This window comes from Odontesthes bonariensis, chromosome 22 (genome assembly GCF_027942865.1).
Source record: "Odontesthes bonariensis isolate fOdoBon6 chromosome 22, fOdoBon6.hap1, whole genome shotgun sequence".
Taxonomy (NCBI): domain Eukaryota; kingdom Metazoa; phylum Chordata; class Actinopteri; order Atheriniformes; family Atherinopsidae; genus Odontesthes; species Odontesthes bonariensis.
In genome coordinates, this window is record NC_134527.1 from 32,144,496 (window position 1) to 32,170,499 (window position 26,004).

Here is a 26,004-nt window from a genome sequence, read left to right on the forward strand (position 1 = left end):
CTGCATGAGGATCGAGGGCCACCTGTACTATCATCCATGTATCATGTTTTTGTTATCATAAATAATCCTCTGAAGACCATGAGAATAAGCTTTTCTGTTCATCAACATCCACAGGATCTGCAACCCTCACGTTAAACGCCTCGTTCCAAAGGTAAATGGACTGTACTTATCTGGTGCTCTTCTAGTCCACTCAGTGTTTTTACTACAACCCACATTCACTTTTACTGCACATCCTCCAACTCTTTCCTTTGTCACGCACATTCACACACCGATGGATGCATCAGTAACTTTGGGTTCAGTGTCTTAACTAAGGACACTTTGACCTATAGGAAAGCAGGAGTTGAACCCCCAACCCTCTGATTGGCAGATGTGGCTACAGCTGCCCCATGCCTGTGTGGGGGGGGCATCTGTATGTGGAGAGAAGGGGCAGAGCACTGATCGATGATATAACAGCTATTTGTTTAAAAAGGCACATTTATTCAAATAAAATACTCTTTAAACCCATTAGCCAGGAAGAAAGTGTTAAATCTCAAGATTAAGTCATTATGTCAAACATTTCTTGACTCTACAACTGTGTCCCAGTTATAGACCATATGTTCATTCTGATGGGACTGTATGCATGAAAAAAATGACTGAAAGCAAGCACTGGAAGAGACACATGCAGACTAAAAGACGACCACGGACAAGACCCCATTAAGACAGAAAACACATCAAAGCAGACAGTCTTCATGTGGGTCCTGCACTACCATCCGTCATACAACCCAGGTCAAAACATGCCGTCTTTATATGAATTACCACACAGCAAATGACTTCTATCCAGCAGATGCATATGAACACAGCTGTAATGCATAGAGAGAAGCTGGATTTGTGTGTTAATGGACTCAGCCGCTCATTTTAGGCTTGGAGGCCCTTTGCTAACCAGCATGGCAAAGGGATATTACCAAAGAGGTTTTATTCACAGAAAGAAAGAAAAAAGTGGACAAGCCACAGCTGATAAAGTCTGGAAAGACAATTAACCTGGAACCCAAAAATTTGGCAGTCAATATCAGGATACTGGTGTCATTTCCTGAGAATACAAGAATTTCACTAGGTTTTTTTACACCAATTGTCAACACTGAATTGAAGTTTGTAGTGCACAAAGCAGCATCTACAGGTGCTGAAGCTGCAGGTAACCCAAGTAAGGCCCACATTACGTTCAGGCCAATTACATCCATGTTGTTTCTCCATATCTCAGCTTTTTGTAAGCGCTGACAACTGGAATATGGAGCACAGCTGGGACACAGTATCAACAGTTGCATCTGAATTGATAAAGAAAACTAAAAAGTATCACAATGACTTATTAATACCAATATAAGTGATGAGTAAGAAGGATGAAGACGTGGTCCCTTATTGTTCAGGACTTCTTTAAAACATGAGATGGCTACACAGTATTGATATGATTTGCAATAGTCTTCCAATAAAACACACTGGAATGTCATATGAAGGTAAAATATTGGAAGAAACGTGCATTTTTTTTTTGCCCCGAAAGGCCAGACAGGGTAGATGGAGAGATACAAAGAACATGACTGTTCCACCAGCTGGTTTATCACTTGTTCCCAACATGTGACAGAAAAGTGAACCATTCCGCCTCATACAGTCCTGGGAGGCAGCTGCTGCTTGTACATTCCAGCGAGAGCTTTGGCAGCGCTCTGGATCATCTGGTGTTGGGTCATTCCTGTCACGGCCTGGTGCCAGTCTGTTCTGTTGATGTTGGGCAAGCTGCGCTCCAGAACCTCCCCCACTGTAACAACCAGGCCAGACCAGCGCAGACTGTAGTCCGGAGGGGTCAGGGACTGAGCCTGCAGGGGGTCACAAACAGGAACAGAGTCGTTCTACGGCTGAGGCCCATGCCAGTTGATGCTGAGGGGCTTCAGAAAATAAACTGACCAAGAGTTTAACATATTTTCAGTTTGCTTACTAAACTGAAATGCATATCAGTTAATTACTCACTGGAGACCAAATGTCAGTGTAGATGTGTCAGTTATGATCAAACTCTTGTAGTGACAGTTTTTAAATAATAGGAACTTGAGGGTGAATTGTACTTTCCCTTGAAAATAAAAGTCCTATTCTTGTAAAATGCTCATTTAGTCTGGAACCTAATGACATCCCATTGGAAGGTGAATGTCGGGGGTCTGGTTTTCATCTGTACCTGCTGGATGTGAGCTAGTGCCAGAGGAGTCGCCTGAGTGAAGACCTCGATGTGAATGCTGTGACCTGGGTCCTCCAAGATTAAACAGCCAATGTCAAACCACCTGAAGACAGCAAGAGCATTTGGAAAAGTCACAGCTTTCATAAGTTAATACATCAAAATGATGGCAAGCAAGTCTGTGCTTCAGTGCCAACAGCAAAGCTGAAAAGGCTCAAGATAAACTGGACAGGGTCCATGTGCTCGTCTTTGATAGTGGGTGAAAGCGGAAGTCATAGCATCCATATTAGATCCTGTGAAACTGGGATAACATTCTGTGTGTGTGTGTCAGTCTGAACTAACAGGGAAACAGCTCACATTAGCCGCTTTCGGACAGAGCCGTTCTAAGAACGGTCCTCCTCGAATTTCGTTCTGATAACTGCCCTTCCCCAGCGGAACTGTTTCAGTTTGCATTCCCACATGAGTCGGACCCGATAGAGACTGATGCGGCGCAGCCGTCTCTGACAGCGACGTGTTAAGGCGTTAGCATGGTTGCCGCGTCTGTCACGGCGGTGTCGCACCGTGACGTCAAAATGACGTATCAGGCCTGGCGCTTCCCTTGAAAAGACGGCGCAGCGCGTTGTCGTGCACCAGTCGAAGAGGGCAGAGACTCCAAGTGGTGATGCCGGGGGCTTCAGACCTTCACCTCTATTAACTGAATTAAAAAATTAAAATGATCCGAATATTGCAGCAGTATCATTGATGACAGTATTCCTGCTCTTGACAGCGGCATTTTTTTATTCTCGACTTTCGTGGTTGTAGAGTAGAGGTAACCTTCACGTAGCAGCGCCACCTCTGTGACGGAGAAGATTGCAAATACTGGCGCATCGACTTGCGCCACTATATATGGCGGGCACGAACTCGTGACGTCATCAACACCGCTCGCGTGAGCAGACGCAGCAACCATGCTAGAGCCTTTACTTTAGCGCCACATTCAACAACAAAACAAAACCCGGTAAAAGTAAGGAGAGAAGAAAAAACACCACCAAGAAGCTAACATGGAGAGCGGGGAGGCCACCGTGTTCATGGTCTGCATGATGGTGATATTAATCATGGACGATCACATCAGGCGTCTAACATGGAGGCTGGAAGAGCTCACAGAGAAAGTCAGGAGACGCAGGATGGAGCGCAGGCCATATTTCTTGGGCCCAATCCCAATTCACCCCTTGGCCCTACCCCTTACCCCTTCCCCTCCGTTTTGCGCGTTCACGTGAAGGGGTAGTGTTGTCCCAATACTCTTCCAAAGCCCTTCCCCTTAAACCTACCCCTCCGTTGTAGCCCTTCAAACGTAGGGCTTCGGCCAGGCAGACTCCGTTTGAAGGGGTATGATATATTTCCCAGAGTACAACGCGACTACCGGGAGATCGTGAGTCTTTTTAAAAATGGCAGAAGCAAGAGCACCACACAAATGTAAGTTATTCTATCTTTTTGCCATAATTTAACTGTTTTAATCGTTTTAGGTTGTGATAACTGGTGTATTGTGTGAGTTTAACATGGTGGCAATGTGTAGTTATTTTCTGATATAAACGCACATGGGAAAAGACGCTATTTTACATGGAGTAATCGGTCAATGCATGTGAAGGTGCTGCGAAAGAGTTGTTTTTTTTAAATTGTAACATGAGTATTTACAAGCAATGTAGTTGGTTAACCATAGATAAGTTCCTTTTGAGTGACATGAGCGTCATTTCGCTACCTATTATCACAAGTATTCATATATGTGACTGATTCACAGGGACTCAAGCACAAAGAGCCTGATCAGGTTTAGCGCCGAAAACGAAGATCTGTTTCTAAAGTCATCCCCATCCAAAAAAAGAAGTAGGAAGTCCAATCCCATAATGGATTACCTGATACAGGAGAGCCTGAAGGAGCAGAAGCGCCACGAGGAGAAAACGGAGCGCTTTTTAGCTCGGTTTGAGCGCATGATAGACCAACTTTATGGTGAGTTGATGCGCCATGCACCTATTGTACACACAGCCACCACTACCGCATTCTGAAACACCTTTTTTAAATTTTTTTACAATGGATGAAAGTACATGCTATAATGTCATGTCTTGTTCCCCCAGAACATCACTGAGCCCATGCAGCACCTCCGATGTGCCATGCACCTTCGCTGTTCCTGCTCCAGTCATCTCGTTCTTGATGATTGCACTGTTGCCCGTTTGTATTCATACTGTTTATATTCATACTGTTTATTGTCCATATTTGCACCACACACTTTACAGCAGACACTTTAAGCTGTTATTTCTGAAAATAAGCTGCCTTACCAGTCTGTAATGTGAGCCTAATAAAAGAAATTAAGGACAAAAGGTTTGTGAGCATGATTATCACATCAACATCATATTAACGACTGGAACGGATATTGGTATGAAGAGATTTATTATACAAGGGATAACAAAAAAATTGGGGTACATGTTGTGGTCCAATGGGCAATAATTTGTAGGACGACCCGTCTGCTGGAAAGAAAAACATGGAAAGATCAGGCTTTCATCCTCCCAAACCAACACATTGATAGCACACACAATGCAGTGCATTTATTTAAGTCATCAAATCTGAACCTGGTACAAAGAAAACCGCTTCAAAAATGCATGAGCTGCATGTTTATTCCAAACGGAACGAGGCGAGTAACAAAGGCTAAACGTTAGCTTATGCTTTCAGCTAGGTTAGCCAGGTTAGGATACTACCCCAATCAATAAATCAGCAAATCCAACGAGACAAGCAAATTGTTTCTATATTACACGATATCACAAATGTACAGTTAGAAACACTTTCAAACACACACACACACACACACTATCATATTCACACGCCGGCTCTGGAAGCTACCAGCTGCTCACTCACACACGTTATTTAAATTAATTTATCATTCTACATACCGTAACAAGATCCAGCAATGCTCCCAGATGTCGAAGACGCCTTCGCCTGATGGCACTCCGTCGATTCGACGCAGATATTTCTAAAAATATCCGAATAGCCCAGGACAGCGCGAACACCACAGCACCGGTCATGTTTGTTTACTTCTGGCTAAAGCTGTCGCTTTTGGTTACGTAACAACTGACGGCGCGGACTTATTACGTTCGTGAGTGTGAAGTGCTGTCCCAATTCGAAGGGGTGACATTCTTAGCCCTTCGCCTACCCCTACGTTTGAAGGGGCGAGGGGTAGGGGCGAGGCGTAGGCGAAGGGGTAGAAAATAGAATTGGGATTGGGCCTTGGTTTCATGAAGGAAGGAGAGTAGAGCGCCACAGACAAAGGAGACCACGTGGAGGTTTAACTTATTAAACACGCCAAGGTTGTGTCCGTGTCGTATGAGGAAACATTTCAGCCTGACAACATGACAAGGGGCGGAGCTACCGACCACCAAGGGGCGGAGCTACCAACCACCAAACACCTCCGTCAGATTTGTTCCTATAGAACCCAGAACAGAGCCAGCTGAGGGGAAGGAGCTGAAATGGTTATAGGAACTGAGGGCGATGGTCCCGAGTTCCTGTATGTTCGGGAGAAAACGGGCCCGTGGATTAAAAGGTTTTAGGAACTGCCAAAGCTTCCTACAGTCCGAATGCGGCTATTCTGTGTGTGTGTCACTCTGAACTTTCTTTCTTACTTGTCAGGAAAAAGCTCAGCGAGGAAGTTCTCCAAAGACACCACTGGTTGCTTCTCATGGATCACACCGGCTCGACGCAGACTGTCAATGCGCTCCTGAGCTCCCTGTGCGCGCACACACACACACACACACACACACACACACATTAAACAGAAAAGTTTGATCACTACAAAAGGTCCCCAGATTTTCAGATACCCAAGCTGTGGAATTACACTCACACCTCCTTATGCTGCAGTGTGAGAATTATACAGTTGGGGGGGCGAACCTAGAGCAGCCCATGCACGTGCTTCAGGAAACAGAAGTCTTCCAATCCTTACAGTATCTGGCTTGTTCAACTAAATGTCTGCTGTCTGCAGATGATGATGGAGCACATTTTACACCGTTTACAGCTCATTGGCCACATAATGTACCACACACACAACTTCTGCAGTCAGCAGTCACCAACAAAGACCCAAACTACACAGCACATGTAAAGCTATTCATGCTTATTATTCATAAAAAGCACAGAACAGGCAGCATGATTAGCTCCTAAGATTCAGCTTACTCTCTCTTACTCTTTTTGGCACCAAAATAGTGCCTGATGTGTCCTTTCCTCTGGACTCTGTAAATAGGACTGGATAGTGTAGTGGTAAGTAAGTGACCTGGGTTCAAATCCCCTGCATGATTTGATACTACCTCCAGTAGGGGTCCTTATGCAAGACCCCCTACCTGCCTACCTGTAAGTCACTTTGGATAACCCCCCTGTATAATTGGTCACTGTATAATTAAACAGAAATCAAATCTAAACTGAGTTCAATAAAGAACATTTGAACGAATACAACTACTCAAATTAATCAGCTTTCAGTACATATGGATGTTAATTGTTCAACATCCCAAATAGATTAAACTATTTTAATCAAAGGGGTTGTTGAAGGGGTCACTTGACACAATATAGCTCTGAAAGTGAGAAACTTAAGTGGAATAAACCAGTTAGATAGCTTCTTACATTCATCTACAGCTACTTGCAACACAGCACTCTGGCACAAATTTTTTTTCGTGCAGTGCCGACTTGGACGTGAGCCAGTGACAGACAGACAGACAATGAAATGGTACAGTCCGCTTCAGGGGTGTCTGACATTTTACTACAAGCATCTTCCTGCCATGAATATGGAATATACTGTGTATTGTAATATTTATGATTACGGATAAGAAAGATAAATGTTTCAAAACCCCCCCGTATCTGTTATTTGTACCTCTTTTAAGGGGAGATGAAGTTGTAATTAGGGGGGGGGGGGGGGGGTCAAACCCCCCATAATTGGCACTATGCTTATGCTTAGTTCATGTTCGCTGTGGTGCAGCCAACACTGACATCACAACAGCCGGCGCCCCGGTGCTGCCATGCTCACAGCAAAGACCCATCCAGCTAGCATATACATGCAGCTTTGTGATGGCCTGTGTGAGAGTGTGTGTGTACGTGTGTGTGTGTGTGTGTGTGTGTGTGTGTGTGTGCCCGCGTGCGTGAGTGTGTTTGCACGTGTGTGCGTGTGTGTGTGTGTGTGCGTGCGTGCGAGTGTGTGTGCACGTGTGTATGTGTGCGTGTGTGTACGTGTGTGTGTGCACGTGTGTGTGTGTGTGTGTGTGCGTGTGAGTGTGTGTGCACGTGTGTGCACGTGTGTGTGCGTGTGTACGTGTGTGTACGTGTGTGTGTGTGTACGTGTGTGCGTGTGTGCGAGAGTGTGTGTGTGCGTGTGTGAGTGTGTGTGTGCGTGCGTGTGTGCGTGCGTGCGAGAGTGTGTGTGTGCGTGTGTGCGTGCGCGCACGTGTGTGTGTGCAAATCAGCATCCCACCGCTCTAACCAACAATGGTGTCATCATCCAGCGGATTCCTCTACACTGGGTTGAAACATTTATCTTTCTTATCTGCAGTTCATTAGAAGGTCCCTCTCCACGCTACACAGGACTTTGGAGAAAAACATTTGGTTGAAAAACAAGCTGACGACAGATTATTCTGGAACGCTGTGCCACTGCACTTCATCCCTTTGGGTTATTTGGTAAAGAAAATATATAATACAGACCTTGACACCTGCTGCATAGCCCAGCGGCTGGGGGGCGATGTTGGACTGACCCGGCTCTCCAGTGACCATAGCCATCCCAAAAACCTCCTGGAAGGCATCTCTGACTGCCTCCACATTCATCTCCTTATCTGAGGCTACCACAATATCAATGTCTCCACCAGACCCTGCACACAAGTCAGAATGTCTGCAAGTTGAGCCCCCTTTTTGCATTTAGGGGGTGATGGCGTGGTGAGCAGGGAGTAGGCTCACTTACTGATGTATGGAGCCATGCCGGGGTCCAGTGTAGTGATCATGGACTCCACTGAGTGTTTGGTTTTATCCAGGACGGTCTTCACCACAGTGTTACCTGCGACTCCCTGAGGACACACAAACACACACACACCTCAGTGATTCACATCCTAAGGGCCATTTCAGACCAGGGCGGCAAAGCGTGGCGGAACGGAAGCGATTTTCACCGGCGGAGGTGAAAATACATGGAAACAGATCTGTCCTTGCACACCGACGCGGTGGTAGTCGGGCGGTAGCGGCGCGGAGACGCCTCCGTCCCGCGCTGCTTTTGGAAAATAGAACTCGAGCGGAATTTGGACGGCAGCGGCCGGCGGCGGCCGGCGGTGTCCCGTTGAAATGAATGGGGAATGCAGACAGGGCTGGAGCAGAACTACCGCGGCCGCGGACTGTCCGGTGTGAAAAGCCAAGTTGAACACACCGCCTGATAACCGGCGTAAGACTGACGTCGTTACGCTGCCGCCACGCCACGCTCTGGTCTGAAATCGGCCTAACACCTTCACCGGGCTGGGGGGAGAACTGTGGACGGAGCCCTCAGTCAGGTAACAACTGACCCCGCCCCCCTTTGTTCAGATGAATGTTGATGATCAGGGATTTTTAAAAAATATATATATTATTGATAAAAGCTCTCTTGTGCATGCAATCAATATAAACTGAGCTTTGTGTCTACCAGGACAAATCCCTCAAAAGCATCCCAAAGAACACACCGCTCCAACCAACAATCTGTCATCACTCAGCTAATTCTGCCATGCTGGCTCATAAACACACCCCGATGTGGCGCTGAGCCACCTCTGTTTGCCATGTGTGAATGACCAAAAAGGCAAAGTGGTGCCTAATCTGTGAAAAAGGCTAGAAAATATAAATGTATTGTTACTTTTGTCACTTTTTTTTTTAAATAAACCTTAAAGTTGAATGAACCTCATGCTATTACCTTGAAAAAGCCCCAGATGCCTCCCCCAGTGTTGGCATCTCCAGACACTCGAGGGTCCTCCTGCTCCTCTGGGAAAGTGATTGGAGATCCAGCATCTATTCCTCCCATCATGACCGGCTGCTGAACCATGGTGTTAGACACCATTCCTGGAAAAAATACACTTACTTTTTACCAAAGTAAAAGGAGAGGGAGCATTCACACTGAAAAAAGCAGGGTCTCACATCAGTGTTGCATTCAGAGAGGCTCTTTTCTCTGTTGTCTCACCTCTGGACCCTGACTTTAACCAAGCTAAAGATCTAATTAGCTCTGAGCTTTCTTTGAAAAGAGGCACATAATATGTCCATCTTTGGCATTTCTTTCATTTTCCACAAGTATACCAGTGAGCCACAAGCTCCAGGTCCTAAAATGCCAGGGATTGTGTCTGGTTACCACTTCTACAGAGGAGATCACGTACAGCTGAGACAATTACTTGACGAGCTAACAGACTTGATATAGCTCATCACTGCATAACAAACAACGATCCACACTCTGTCTCTGCTCTCTCTCTACAAATAACTGATCTGACTTCAACAGCTGCTGCATCTGAACCCTCATCATGTGTTCTCAAGCTCATCATAATCAAACTACTGAATTATGCTTTCACATAACATCTGATCGGACCACCAACGCAGGCTTTCCCCCCCTGTAATTAAAATTTAACACTTATTAACAAAGGCTCCTCCTGATTAATGATGTTTTTTCCAATTATAAACCCTATCCACATGACTAAAAAAAACAACAACTAAACACCAAAACCAGACTAAAACCACAAAACAAGTGCTAGTTTAATGGAAATAATACCGTTTTGAGAATCTTGACTTTGTACAAACATCTAGATAACGCTGCTGGGGATAAAATGCACATAAATGCTCAACTCGACTCAAACGGGCCAAGGTGCTCTTTATATGCCCCAGAGTTCCAGCTTTCTGCAAGTTTTTATAAAAACAGTAAAGTATATATCAACACAGACGAATTCCCCATAAAGCGGCTCTCATTCACATATTTTTGTCTCTTGTCAGAAACTGAGACTGAAAGTCAGCCCATTAAGACTACGTGTCAGCTCACTTAAAGCATTTCCAGACTGTCGCTCTGCTCTAATAAAACCCTGATTTCATAACCGCAGCTTCATCTGACAGAATCCCCATTAAAGTAGCTCAAAGACAGCGTCTGTGCAGTGAATTCAGCTGAACTTCCATTTACCTTGATCTCCCACAGAGGAGGTTAGAGGCAGCAGGATATCTTGAATGTTTTCTCTCACAGTCCACAGCCTCAGACGGACTTTTTAAGATAATAACTTGATTCTGCTGCTGCATGTATTCTGATACAAGAGCCAAAACTGTAGTTTGATTCAACTGTGTACGTTACCTTACTGATATATCTACATTCAACCTCTTCATAAAATGGTAAAGTTTAGTCAAAGAATAGTTGCAAAAATAAGCCCTTTTTCCATCAGATTCTGTAGCGAATTAAAAGTTATATCGCATTACTTTGTTGCGAAATAAGATGCGTTCGGTTGGTTTTCCATCAAACAGAACGATTCTAGCGAAATAAAATGACATCACCGGAACGTGCTGATGCGCATTATTCTGACTCGACCAGATGATTTTCCATTACAAAAGTGGCGAATTGTAGCGAATTAGAATGCTCGGTAGCGGGAATTTAATTGCTCGCGCTGTTATTGTCAGCCTCCTGTTATAACAGTTGCTATAACTTTCAAGGCTGCGTACCTTTTCACCACCGGCTTTCGTTTTATTTATTAGGCTAGTTACTTATTTAGAGTTATGGACCGTAGGATAGGACTAAACATGCTGCTAGTGCTGCTGTGTCAGCTTATAATAGCCGTCAGAAATTTAAAGGATAAGACCGGTTTTTTGACATTGGGCCCTTGATTTCACATTATAACATGATGTTCTACTCACCCCTGCTTGTTGTTGGTCATTTGGAGCTGTTCCGAAGATATTCGCGAGGCGTCTGGCTGCTCTCTTGAGATATTCGGCCATGAAACGGTTTCCTATGGGCAAGCTTATACAGGCACAAACTATGCTGTTTATAATTTATTAATTACTCTACACAAGCACTGATAACGTGGAGGTGCGTCGCTTACTTAAAAAAATCCGGGTTACTAATTTTGAATTTTAGCCGAATGAATAAATAGGCAGCAGGTCTGTGGGCTGTCTGTGGCAGTAGCACGACGATGACGTCAGTAACACCCACTTTACGACAAAAAAATCAAAATTACAACAACCCGGATTTTTTTAAGTAAGCGACGCACCTCCACGTTATCAGTGCTAGTGTAGAGTAATTAATAAATTATAAACAGCATAGTTTGTGCCTGTATAAACTTGCCCATAGGAAACCGTTTCATGGCCGAATATCTCAAGAGAGCAGCCAGACGCCTCGCGAATATCTTCGGAACAGCTCCAAATGTTCAACAACAAGCAGGGGTGAGTAGAACATCATGTTATAATGTGAAATCAAGGGCCCAATGTCAAAAAACCGATCTTATCCTTTAAGAAGGAGGATCCTTCATCCGCAGGATCCGCAGCAGAATTAATTATGCTGCTTCAGGACCTCCCGAATTGTGTTTAAAAAAAGCAGTCTCTGCTCTCGACCAGTTGTTTCTTTTATCATCGGACATTGTTGTTACTAGTTGTTGCTGCTGTTTTGATACCGACAGGATAGGTGAAATGGGGCGGCTGAGCGGCTCAACAACAACCTTCGAATCCTCGCGCTTTACCAATACCATCTGCGCATGCGTGGCTAGTCTGAATCGCATTAACCTTTTCCATCACTTCTGTAGCGATACAACTTAGCCCTGAACCACCTATTTCGAGCGAATTGATTTAATGCGACAAAACAGGCGTTCTAGCGATTTAACCGTTTTTCCATCACATGTATCGCACTAACTTCTTGATGCGCATCAAATTAAAGCGAATCATGTCGTTGATGGAAAAAGGGCTAATAGTTCAGCTTTGTGATCATTTCCATAGAAATAATCTGTTTGAAGAGTTTCAGTCAGGATTCAGAGTGCATCATAGCACAGAAACTGCACTGCTGAAACTGTGTTCAAGTATTTAAAACATTACAACAATATTACTGGGCATGTATTGTTGTAATGTTTTAAATACTTGAACACAGTTTTTCTAGAGAAGATAATTGTTTTGTATATGGGATTATCGTCTATTGACTCTTTTGGGCTTTCACATGCGCGCGCATACCGACAACCGGTGAGTCACATGCTGTTTATAAAGTTGTTTTGTAACGTCCCCATGCCAGTAATGTGAGAACCATGCATATGGTTTTGATGGTAAGGCTTGTGACTTTATTGTCGGATGGTTTATAAAGTGGTGTGACGTTTCTGCAGTGTGCAAGTTGTTGTTTTACGTGGAAGGGTTAGCAGTTGCCCCTTAGCCACCACGTATTAGCCTCGCATGACAGGGTGTCCGAACAGCGCGATCGCCGCACAGGGAGCGCAGATTTGCACCTCTCTGTGTCCTACTATCAGTATTTGACAACCTCTAGCAATGGAAACGCGCTTCAAATGCCCCGGAGTTCCCCTTTAAAGGGATAATCCGGAGTAAAATGCGCTTTAGATCAATTTACGGGATGTTGGGAGTACATACGTTGAGTTGACATCAAAATCATGTCATTCGGATGTGTTTTGAGAATTTCGATTTGACCGTTTTTAGCCAAAAGTCGTTAGCCTGGAAATGAATGGGGCAAATCATGTCACCGCTACAAAACGCTATTTTTATACCTCTTCTACAGCTCCAAACAACATAACACTTACGTGGTAGTGAGTAGAGGGTCCCTAAAGCCAAACCGAAGTGTTGCGAGGTCTTCATGTGGTCGGATATAGAGTCCAGAATGAATTTAATCAACCCAGTACCTTTCCGGAAATGTGTCTGCTGCAGCTGCCGCTAAAGACCGTGGTCTCGCAACACTTCGGTTTGGCTTTAGGGACCCTCTACTCACTACCACGTAAGTGTTATGTTGTTTGGAGCTGTAGAAGAGGTATAAAAATAGCGTTTTGTAGCGGTGAGTGACATGATTTGCCCCATTCACTTCCAGGCTAACGACTTTTGGCTAAAAACGGTCAAATCGAAATTCTCAAAACACATCCGAATGACATGATTTTGATGTCAACTCAACGTATGTACTCCCAACATCCCGTAAATTGATCTAAAGCGCATTTTACTCCGGATTATCCCTTTAAAGACATAAAGACCTGGATGACTCAGAACTGTCTGCTTCTAAATTCAGACAAAACTGAAGTAGTTTTCTTTGGACCTGAGCGCTTCAGGGAGAAATTGTCTAGCTATATAGTTACTCTGGATGGTATTTCCTTGGCTTCTAGTTCTACAGTGAGGAACCTTGGAGTTATTTTTGACCAGAACTTATCATTTGACTCGCATATAAAACAGGTTTCTAGGACTGCCTTCTTTCACCTTCGTAATATTGTTAAAATCAGGAACATCTTGTCTCAGAGTGATGCAGAAAAACTAGTCCATGCATTTGTTACTTCAGGATTGGACTACTGTAATTCTTTATTATCTGGAATCATTAAGTTTTTATGCCACTATTGCATGTTTTAAACCTTGTCTAACTTTGTTTTAAAATGTCTCCCTTTCTCTCTAGTTTTATGTTGATATCTCTGACTCCTGATCTGAAGTTGTTGCTTTAATAATCAACACCATTATGAACACAGAATTATATTTTCTATTGAACATATTAGGGCTGGGCGATATATCGATATTTAAGATATATCGATAGATTTTTAAATAAGATATGGAATTAGACCATATCGCATATATCGATATTGTTCAAATTTGCGCTGTAATACTTGCTTCAGGCAAGCCGTTGATCGGAGTTCTCTGCACTGCTTCCCTCGCTCCGGCTCCGCCCCTCCTCTTTCATGCACAGAGGGGGGAGGGGGAGGAACACTCCGGCACTCTTAAACAAACATGGAGAAGGCAACAACACCTGCAGAGCACACGGAGGAGAGCCCCTTGGTTGGTAAAAGAAAAAGCAGTGGCTCAATCATTTGGAGATGGTTCGGATGCAAATTGTCAGACGAGCAACAAAACCAAGCTATATGTAGGGAGTGCCATAAGCACATTGCAGCCAGTAGTGGAAGCACTACGAATCTTTTTTTATCACTTAAAAACGTAGCACAAAGTGCAATATGAAGAGGTGTGAAACTGCGCGCTGCAGCAGCCACAGGCACAAGCCGTCCCCAACCTGACAAAGCTCCAGCCCCAAAACAAAGCTCACTGCAAGCTTCATTTTCCCTCTGTGTGCCGTATGAGAAGAAAAGCAACAAGTGTCCTTTCACATTGCCAAAGACATGGTCCCTGTTGCAACAGTGGAACAGGTCGGGTTCAAAGAGCTAATTAAAAAGCTGGGCCCGAGATACGAGCTTCCCAGTCGCAACTATTTTGCACGAGAAGCACTGCCACAAATGTATAGTGAAGTCAGACAGAACGTTGCGGGCCGGCTCGCTAACGTCACCCATTTTGCGTTGACCAGCGATATGTGGTCAAGCAGAACCTGTGCGAACCTAATATGAGCGTGACAGTTCACTTCATGCAAGACTGGGAGATGAAAACGGCTTGGCAACTGGTTGAGACTGTTCAGAGAAGCTATTAAGTTAACAAAAAGAAACAGGTAATCAAGCTGATGTTTAAAAACGTTTTTCTTAAACTGAACACTTTATTTTGTTATCTCTTTATATATAAATGCTGCCCTCAGAAAAAGATTTACCTATTTTATTTTATAGGCTAATTTTATTTAAGATCATTTTTTTATTTAAATGTGCACCTTACGGAGCTTTGTTATACAGTGTTTATGTTTACATTTTATAGTGAGTTTTCAATAAAACTACTCCTATTTGGCTTTGACTTTGACTGAGCATTTCACAGCTCTCACTTTGCGGAAAAAAAAAATCGGGATATATATCGTATATCGATATTCAACCTAAATATATCGAGATATGACTTTTGGTCCATATCGCCCAGCCCTAGAACATATTCTATTCAATACTGTTAAAGGCGGGGTAGGGGTTCTTTTTCTGGAGCATTTTTTTATATATTGCTTGAAATACTCTTCACACCCCCATTGCAACCAATTAATTAAAAGTTCTGACACAGGAGGGGGGCGCTAGCGAGCGGCGATATGTGAGGTTGTGCTTGTGCAGAGCTCCCGTCATGGCGAACTTTTTTTTGGAAAAATGATGGTTATAAACCAACTTCAGACGGTCCATGTTCATCCCCGTCAACTGAGTAATACCAATGTACCGTACTGACGGCTCCATCTGTTGTGATACACGGCCGAATGACAAAATGCCCAGACAAAAAGGTAACAAGAACGAGGCCTCTGCTAAAGCCTCGGACACGGCTGCAACCGCGTCCACAAACGAGGAACCGTCAGACGAGGAGAGCCCAGAGACTCCAAGCTTATCTGCTCTCATGACCGCCATTGCAAACAGTGAAGGCAGGATTCTGGCCCGGATAGACTCAAGTACAGCTGACTTGAACACTAAGATAGACGCACTTCACGAAGAAGTGGCGAGTCAGGAGACTCGCCTGGGAGAGTTGGAGTCTGGCCTGAACACATACGCGGATAAGACGGCTACCACTGAAAACGAAGTAAACAAGCTAAAGGCGGAGGTCACATCACTTCGTCAGAGAGTAGAGGAAATTGACGGGGGGCAGCGCCGGTTCTGTGCACGTCTGGTTGGGATAGAGGAAGGTTTTGAATCGCGTGGAGGACAGCAGCCCACCGCGGGTATCGCTAAACTACTGCAGGAGCTGTTGGGCCTCAATTTCACCCCAACCCTGGATGCAGCATATCGCGGTGCCCGACGTGCTAACGAGGGGGGCCCTCCCAGAGTCATCGTGGTCAGATTTCATTACCTACGGGAACGGGATGAGGTCTTCCGTGCAGCAGCCCGCGCGGCACCGCTGACCTTACGCGACAAGAGAGTGAGCATGTTTCCGGACTACACGGTGACAGTGGCGAAGAAAAGAGCGGCTTTTGCCGAAGCTAAACGTCTGCTCCGGAGCTGCCGGGATGTTCGGTTCGGTGTCCGGTTCCCCGCGATCCTCCGTATTACCGACACGTCTGGTGAGGAGAGACGGTTTGAGGATCCAGCGGCAGCGATGGAGTATATCAAAAACAACTTGAGGCCAAGGGACATTGCAAACTGATTCACCACACAGGACAATGATGACTAGACGTCGGGAAGGATCTGGTGGGTCCAAATGTGAAAAGTCCGAACACCGGGATTTCCTCCCTCTCCCTCTCTCTCTCTTATTGAGCCTACAGCAACCGGGCTCCCAGGTAACACTGAGACTTTATTTCATGGATACTTGATAAAAACTTGATATCCTCAGGTAGTTTTGCTACTCCTACCCACTATGAACATTTGCAAATTTACGTTTGCTTTATGGAGTGGCTTTTCCTTTTCTTTTCAAACATGTGTGAATGGGTATCCATAACACTCTGAATTTTTATTTTATTTTTTTTTTTTATTTCATTTTCTATTTTAAGGGACATATAATAGAGAGGTGTTTGTCAGTATGAAGTACCTGGAAAACAATTTAAAGAGGGGTGGGTCATGTAGAGGTATCCTGGTTTGTTTTCTGATGTTGGTTATATGTAAACAATTTTCATTCAATGTTTAATCCAATCTATGTCATGTTCGCCCTGGTCGGGGCCTGTTAGAAGGATAGGTTAGATGGTTATCAGCAGCACAAAGCTAGAAGAGGGGTGTGCGATCTCGACAGGTTCAGTAGATCAGCATAGGGATTTAAGGCTCAGTTTTAGTTTTAGATTTGTAGTCAGACAGGGACTTTTTTTTGTTTTCTCATTTTTCTCATTCATTCTAGAAGTACAATGTCTAATACACGGAAGTCAGGCCATATTCGCTTTTTGAGCTGGAATATTAAGGGAATCCATAACCCAGTGAAACGAAGTAGAGTGTTTGCACATATAAAAACATTAGGAAGTGATATTGTGTTTTTACAGGAGACTCATTTGCGTTCAAGTGAAGGTACGAAGTTAAAGAAACCTTGGATAGGGCAACTATTCTGTTCAAAAAATGATGACAGAGCACGTGGCACAGCAATCCTGATTAGAAAAGGCATCCCTTTCATTCCATCACAGACTATGTGTGACTCCAGGGGTAGATATGTCATAGTGACTGGCAATTTGTATGGTACCCAAGTAACATTAGCTAATGTATATGGACCCAATTGGGATGATCCTGTTTTTTTTACTAATCTTATAGCAACATTACCAGACCCCAACAACAACCAGCTGATATTGGGGGGCGATTTTAACTGCGTTCTGCACCCAAAACTGGACAGATCAAATCCCAGACCTAATAGTAAGATTTCAAACTCTGGTGCAGTTATTCAGTCATTTATGGACACATATGCACTTTTTGATCCCTGGCGGAGAGATAACCCGACTGTTAGGCAATACTCCTTTTTCTCTCCAGTTCACCACTCTTTTTCCAGGATCGACTTTTTCCTTGTAGATAACAGGACTCTCCCTATGGTCAGGGATTGCCAGTATAACAGCATTGTTATTTCTGACCATGGCCCGGTACAGCTGGATATATGTTTTCCAGAGTGCGTCAGACCACGCCGTACATGGCGGTTTGATCCTCTGTTGCTATCTAAAGATCATTTCAAAAAATTCATCTTTCAACAAATTGATACTTTTTTAGAATTCAATTGCACACCAGATATGCCATTAACAACGGTATGGGAGGCTCTTAAGGCCTATCTCAGGGGCCAGATAATATCCTATACAGCTTATGAGAGAAAGAAACGTAAACAACGCTTGAGCGACCTGTCTCACAGTATAGCAGAGGTAGATCGTAAATATGCTGATGCCCCAACGCCTGAGCTCTACAGAGAAAAATTATTGTTAAAAACCGAGTTTGATAACCTTTCTATTAAACAAACTGAACAATTATTCTTTAAATCAAAACAGAAATTTTACGAACACGGGGAGAAGGCTGGAAAGCTTTTAGCCCACCAAATTAGACGGTCCGCAGCTGCTAACACTATTCCCGAAATTCGCACTGAGCTGGGGGAGAAAACCACTAACCCTGATAAAATAAATGACCAATTCAAGCAATTCTATATGAATCTTTATGGGTCAGAACCACCAGACGACCCGTCGAATATTATTAAATTTTTAGAGGGGCTGACCATTCCAACGATTACCCCGGAGGACAGTTTACAGATAGATAGAGAGATCACTGCGAATGAGATATTACAGGCAATTAAATCAATGCAGAGCGGAAAGGCGGGGGGACCTGATGGGTTCTCAATTGAGATATATAAGGAATTTGCTGACAAGCTAGCGCCGATACTTAGCCAGGTGTACCGGGACGTTTTTAAACAACAGAAATTACCACAAACCATGACCCAGGCCATAATTTCAGTGCTGCTCAAAAAAGACAAAGACCCTCTGTTATGCAGCTCATACCGCCCAATAAGCCTGCTGAATTGCGACTATAAAATCCTTACAAAAATATTAACCACCCGTATAGACAGTGTAATTCGAACAATCATCGATCCAGATCAAACGGGTTTCATCCCAAGTAGACAGTCGTTTTATAATATGCGTAGATTACTCAACATCTTGTACACCCCGCACTCGGCGTCTGAAGAACCCGTAGAAGCAGTGATCTCCTTGGATGCCGAAAAAGCGTTTGATCGCGTTGAGTGGCAGTACCTGTTTGCTGTCTTAGAAAAATTTGGCTTTGGACCATCATTTTTAATGTGGATTAGGATAATATATGATGCACCAACTGCAGCTGTACGGACTAATAATAATATCTCTGACTATTTCCCCCTTCACAGGTCTTGCAGACAGGGCTGTGGCCTCTCCCCATATCTATTCGATCTGGCGGTTGAACCCCTTGCTATAGCCCTTAGAACAGAAGAGGGTATTACCGGTATCTCCCGTGGTGGCAAAGTCCATAAGGTGGCGCTATACGCGGATGACCTGCTTCTATATATATCCAACCCGACGGTATCGATACCAAAACTATTGTCGATTCTAGAGAACTTCAGGCATCTGTCAGGCTATAAACTGAACTATTCAAAAAGCCTGCTTTTTCCAATTGATAGTGCAGACAGAGATTATTCAGAATTTCCGTTTAAAACAGAATGTAATATGTTCACATATCTAGGAATTAAAGTTACCCGAAAGATAGAAGATCTGGAGAAATATAACTTTAACTCGTTATTAGAACAAACAAAACAAGATCTTGTGAAATGGTCAACTTTACCAATTTCACTAGCAGGTCGCATAAATATAGTTAAAATGACAATCCTACCTAAATTTCTCTATGTGTTCCAGATGATCCCTATATTCATCCCTATGTCAAGATTCAAGGAGTTAGATAGACTAATTTCTACATTTATATGGAACAACTCCAATCCCAGGATGAAAAAAATGTACCTGGAGGTGCCTAAAGATGCGGGTGGGTTGGGACTACCCAATTTTCTCTGGTATTACTGGGCTGCTAACATAGCGAAACTAACTCATTGGATTCACACATATGAAAATAAGCAGGGTCCAGACTGGGTTCACATGGAACTACTACCCAGCCCTATACCAATACTCACAACAGGGTTACCATACAGTTGCAATACACAGCTCACAAACCCAGTTGTCAAAGCCTCACTCCGGATTTGGTTGCAGTTCAGGAGGCATTTTGATTTAAAGCAATATAGCAGATATTTCCCGATAGCAAGTAATCACTTGTTCCTCCCATCCGGGTTTGACAATGCATTTCAATATTGGCATAGAAATGGGTTGATATTCTTTGGTGATTTGTACCCTGATGATGTGTTTATCCCATTTGAGACACTTGAAAATGACCACAATATACCCAGATCGCATTATTTTAGATTTCTTCAGCTACGAAGTTTTACCAGTAAGAGGTTTCCGTCGTTTCCTTTCCCACCGCCTAAGAATCATTTGGATGCAATACTAGGACTGGATCCTTATGGAAAGAAACGTGTATCTGTGATTTATAATATGTTGGGAGACTTGAAACCGATATCCTGGGATAAAACTAAAAGGGCATGGGAAAGGGATTTGGGGGTTGAAATTTCTGAAGAAATGTGGCAACATAGTTTAAAACGTATACATTCCTCTTCATTGTGCATACGTCAGGGTTTAATACAATTTAAAGTACTCCATCGTCTGCACTACTCAAGAGATAAACTATCGAAACTTTTTCCCGCCACAGATCCTGGTTGCCCAAGGTGCAACCATGAACCCGCCTCAATAGGACACATGTTCTGGGCATGCACCTCTCTCAACGACTATTGGAGACAGATATTTGATGTATTTTCCAAAATCTGTGGTCAGACTATAACGCCTGAGTACCACATAGCCATCTTTGGGGTACCACCTCTAGGCTGCAAAATTTCAAAATTACAAGCTAACGCCTTGGCATTTGCTTCCCTGCTTGCACGCAGACTTATACTTTTTAACTGGAAATCGAATTCACCTCCGTCATTTCTGCAGTGGCTAAGAGATGTACTATCTTTTCTACCTTTAGAAAAACTGAGATGTAAGTTATATAAGGCCGGCAAGAATTTCACAGTGACCTGGAGTCCCCTTATAGAATTTGTAGAAGGGTTCCCTTTCCAATGATGTACCTTAACACCAGCTGTATTACATGGTTATAAACATATGGTCACGCTGGAAACGTCAGCTCACTCAACATATGATGAGAGGTTCCTGTCTGATTATTTTTGCATTGTTCCTGTACTTTTCTGTTTGTTTGTTTTTCGTTTTTTTGTTTTTTGTTTTTTGTCTTTGTTTAAGAGCCTTGGGGAGGGGAGGGAGGTGGTCTGTGTTTGTAAGCTGTATGTCTGTTATTGAAAAGCTGCAAAATAAAGTTTAAAAAAAAAAAAAAAAAGTTTTGACACAAATATGAAAAGTTTTAGTGGCCTCTAGAACATACAATCTAGGAAAAACAGTATCCAATCATACTGAACGGACCGTTAACGATAATTGGATTCTGATGCCGTCTATCGAACTGCAACCTGCTCCTCCCTCCCCCTCCTTCCCCCTGTGCGCGTACCTTGCTCCGTGAACGAATTACACGTTCAGAAGCTTGGCAGGAAGCTAAACTAGAGCCAGCTTGGCTAGCACCTAGCATTATTAAACGTATAGTTAGCATATACTAAATACTAAATACGGCAACGATCGATGCTTGCTGTCAGAACAGCGCTCGTGCACCTTCGTGCTCGTGCACGTTCATGTACTCTAGAGGCGTGGCTTCGGGGGCAAAGTGAAGAAAAGGGTTGGGACTTTTGACCTGTGTATTTTCAAAATGCAGCTTCGCTGGACTCAAAATCCAGGATCTCCTACCCTACCTTTAATAACAGTCTTCAGAGGAAAATAAATATGATTTTTTGTTGAGTTTGATTAAAGAAGAAATAAACATCAGCTACAAAATGGAACATTTTTGCATCCCAGGAACTAAAGTTTGGATAGTATTCAGGTAAATGGTCATTTTGGATTGTATTATGGAGCCCACATGAAGGTTGGACATACTACATACCCTGTGAACTGACAGAAACTATGTTTACAGTGCACTGAATCACTGAGAGAAGCCATTTTGGATAACCACTTTGAGAAGTAAATGTGACTTATTGATTAATAAAGTACTACCCCAAAACAATCAGCTGTGGAAGCACATGCTGATGTGTAAACGCTGGGTTACAGGTGAAGTGAGGCTCTGACCTGGCATGGCAGAAGGGCTGGAAAATGTAGGCATCAGTGGTGTCTGTGGTGTTCGACCGGCGTGACCCCGAGTTATGTCATATCCAGCACTCATAGAGAAGCTGGATACAGCTGGGCCTGTGGGAGGGGCTGGCATGCCAGGTGCTGGAGGTGGGCTAATGCTAGAGGCCATGAGCGGCAAGGAGGGGGAGGTGGAGGGAGGGAAGGGAGAGCTGCTGGTGAAAGGTGAGACAAGTGTAGAAACAGGGGGCAACTGGGAGGGAAAGGTCGAGGGTGTGACCCCTGGGGTGCTGAGGACAGGAGGAGGAAGAACAGAGGGGAAAGCGGTAGAGCCTGTTGATGAACCCATGGAGATGGAGCTGCTGCCTGGGAGAGACAGAGGACTAGACAGACCTGAAACAAAAAACAAGTCACATCTCAGATAGCGCTCACTCAGTGTACACTTCATTTCCCCAGGCTTCATCATTAGGATGTCTCCTTGTTCATTTCTGAAGTCAGTTTAAGTTTGACATGGTTTATGAAACCACAGTTTGTCTTTATAACATAACACATTGTAAGAAATGACTGTGTGAGTGGAGTAGGTGAAATACAAAGCAGTGTACCTGAGCTTCTCACACAGAGACACTTCAAAGATCAAGTCTTACCCATGGTGACCGGGGGGCACCGGACCGCAGCAGCTACTGACAGAGGTGTAGGGCTGGCCGGGGGGGTCGTCTCAATCCCACTTTCTTCCATCATCTTCTCAGCGCTATAGTTAAACTCTGGCCGGGAATATGGCTGCAAGAGAACATTATGAAGAAACAGACTGGGATCAGCGGGCAGCACCTCTGCTCACTTCCTTCCTCTAAACAAAGCAAGTATGGGAGCCTTCAGAGAAGGAACGCCAGGAAGCACTTGAGATTCCCTGATCCAAATAAAACCATGAAGAGGATTAGGCCTGGACGATATACACTCCATATAAAAATCAGGTGATAATAAAAGCTATCACCTCGTGCAGAAATTCAGCCTCCAGCTCAGTTTTAGCTAGCAGTGTGTTCATGTCACATGATGTGAATATTAATTCATTGCATGCAGTATTTACAACAGAACATTTACAATAACATAGTATTAAAATCTGTTTCACTATTAACATTTAGTGATTATTTCAAACAAGAAGAGGTGAGCAGGTTTCTTCTGATTCCATGATATTCTATCCTTTTGAGGACTTTAAATCTTAAAATCTATCTGATAACGCAGCACAAGTACCGGGGACATGTCAACGACCAAGACTAAATGTTTCTCACAGATGGAGAGTTTCACTGGACAAGGAGACAATAGTCTGTTGTGTTCACAGTGTGAGCCAGATGCAGCAGATAGGAGCCCCCTGACAGGAAGGGAATGGTAGTCTCACGGGTGGTAGATGCAGTGCACCACAATGACTCTTTGCCTCCCAAGGCAGGCTACTGAAATACTGACAGGTTATATCATCTGTCTGCTTGTCATGCATTTACTGTGTCTAAAGCTTAGAAAGTCTAAAAGAACCAATAATAATATTTATATTGATATTGAAGATCCACTGAGTGGTTCATAACATCAGCTCATGCATTTTGTAACAGACACGAAAGCATTGGCATAAAATCTGGTTGGAATTTAATTCATTGGATTTGATTGGCTTATTATTGTACCGCAATGAATTGGACTGTACTTGGCTTGAATTGGACTGTACTTGGCTTGAATTGGACTGTACCTTTGAAGTGTCTTAAGATGATATTTGTTGTAATTTGGCCCTACATGAATATACAGAATTGAATCGCATTAAAAGACACTACCTCTTTGTACTAGCTCTTTCTTCTCAGAACGATGACTGTTAGCTATTTAAAACAGTTGATCATTTCTCACCATCTCATGCATAGACGGTTGCCACAGCAGGAACATTAGTTACAGTCAGAAATGTGCTCAGGCACATGAATAAATCGCATCATTCCATTTCCTAAGCTGGTTACTTGACAGAGAAAGTTTCCCACTGTTCCATCCAGATGAAAGCTGAAACCCTGACGGCTCAGCAAACACTGCTCACTTCACTTCTTAGAGATGCAGGTAACCTTGAGGCCAGCAGTGCAAACTGATAATAAGGGAAAACCTTTAGCACAGTAAATGCTCCGACACTTGACCAAATTCTGATAACTTGTTCCAACAGCTGGCCTCAACGACGTTATTACATCTTTGTCCTGAAAACACAACTGGAGGGAACAGGTGTCCGCGGAGGCCCGGTGGTCCCGTCTACTAACGCAGCTCCACTTCCGACTTCCCTCCATCATATGCAGACAAATAGTTGCCAGTTAACAGACAAATAGCTGTCAGTTAACACAAAACAGTTGTCAGTTACCACAGAATAGTTGTCAGTTAACAGACATCTTCCCTAACCTAAATGATTCCTGGTCTCTGCAGACTCACAGGTTAACTCACACCACCACCCGGCCGTGTCCCTACACGGTCGCTTTCGTGTAAAACAAAAATGAACTTATTTCTGATTTAGACTTTCTTTGGATACATCTTCTTATGGCCATTGTTTTGTTTGTAAGCGAAGCACTTTCAAAGTGTTGCTGGGAGCTGCAGTTTACATCGAAGCTAATGCACGAGTGACTTTCAAATCAAACTGAGCGTGACAGAATGAGGGAACGTGCCGTTTGTCCCCCTCCGCGGACAGTAAGAGTAAAGAACGGCTTAATAACACACAACAAGCAGCTTCGCTCTCACCTGCTAGCTCAACTTGCTCTGTTCACCCATGAAGAATGAACCGCCGACCACTTATGATGACGTCACATGTTGCCACGTCTGCTCGCGCGTGACTCCTCCCAGTGGCCATTCGGTGGCCACTGGTAATCCGGAAACGTTTAAAGCCTGTTTGATCAGTGAAGCTTTTTTTTTTTTGGCAGTTTTCATGAATAACAAAGCATATTGACAGTAAAAAAATAAATTAAATAATATAACATGAAATAAAATAAAATAAATAATAGCAAGAGAGAGAGAGAGGAGGGCCTACATTACATTAAATCAAATCAAGGCTACACATTATTTCAATTAGCCTGTTGCTCTTTTTACTCTTCATACACTTTAAGGATTTACTGTATAAAGACCACTCATTTTTAAATGCGCTGAACACAGGACTTGTCTTTATACATTTACATTTGTGTAAGAGATATTTTCCTAAACAGATGACAACGTTGATCAAGAGTTCTATGTTTTTATCTTTGTGTAAGCACCCATATTTAATTACATTCAAGTCAAAGAGAGGAACGGCTGGAATGTATTCACATAGCCAGTCGTACACATCATTCCAAAAAGTGTTACTGTACATGCACAGGAAAAATAAGTGATCAGTGCTTTCTACAACTTCACAACAAAATATGCAATTGTCAATGTCAATATTAAACCTGTGGTTGAGAAGCTCCCTTGAGGGGTATATGTCATTAAATATTTTGAAATGTAGTTCTTTTGCCTTGGGAGGGATTGGTAGATTTAAAGAGAGTGTACGCAGCTTTTTAAGAGTATGTGAGTCAATATTTTGGAGATTGTTTTTACATTGAAAAGGAATTAAGTTAAGATGTGAATAGTCCACGTATAACTTTGTTAGAAATATCTTTACTTATAAGGTCAACTTCACCAATTCTTAAAATACTAGGAAGGTCTGGAGTAGAAACAAAAGGTGTTGAGTTTTGGACCATTGACAGAAAAGCAGGAGGGAGACATTTCATGATCTTGTTGTATTGTTGTCGGTTGCATTGAAAGTTGTGTTTTAAACAGAATTTATCAAAAGGTAAGATATTTCCGTGTTCATCTAGCAGGTGTGTTGTTGACCAGATGCCCCTCTCCAACCATTCGCCAAGGAATATGGATTTGTTTCTGTGAAGGATATATCTACAATTCCAAATGGGTGTGTTGTGTGGTGTAAAGTTGTGTTTGTACAGAAGATTCCAGTACAGGAGGACTTGAGAATGAAAAGAGGATAGTTTCACAGGCAACTTATTTGGGATGAAATCACAACGCAAGAGAAAATGAATACCACCAAGTTTTCTAAAGATTTCCCTAGGGACACAAAACCAAA

General features: G+C 43.4%; 1 protein-coding gene across 1 annotated transcript; it reads right to left on the reverse strand.

Annotated features, from left to right (window-relative positions):
• Positions 1–456: 456 nt before the first annotated feature.
• Positions 457–24,732, reverse strand: prrc1 (proline-rich coiled-coil 1). The gene is made up of 9 exons (XM_075455133.1): positions 24,657–24,732; positions 22,565–22,697; positions 21,921–22,313; positions 9,093–9,238; positions 8,130–8,232; positions 7,877–8,040; positions 5,824–5,927; positions 2,189–2,291; positions 457–1,838 (listed from the first exon to the last, which is right to left on the reverse strand). The coding sequence occupies exons 2-9, from the start codon at positions 22,656–22,658 to the stop codon at positions 1,629–1,631; spliced, it is 1,317 nt and encodes a 438-aa protein (XP_075311248.1). The 5' UTR covers positions 22,659–22,697; positions 24,657–24,732; the 3' UTR covers positions 457–1,628.
• Positions 24,733–26,004: the final 1,272 nt, after the last annotated feature.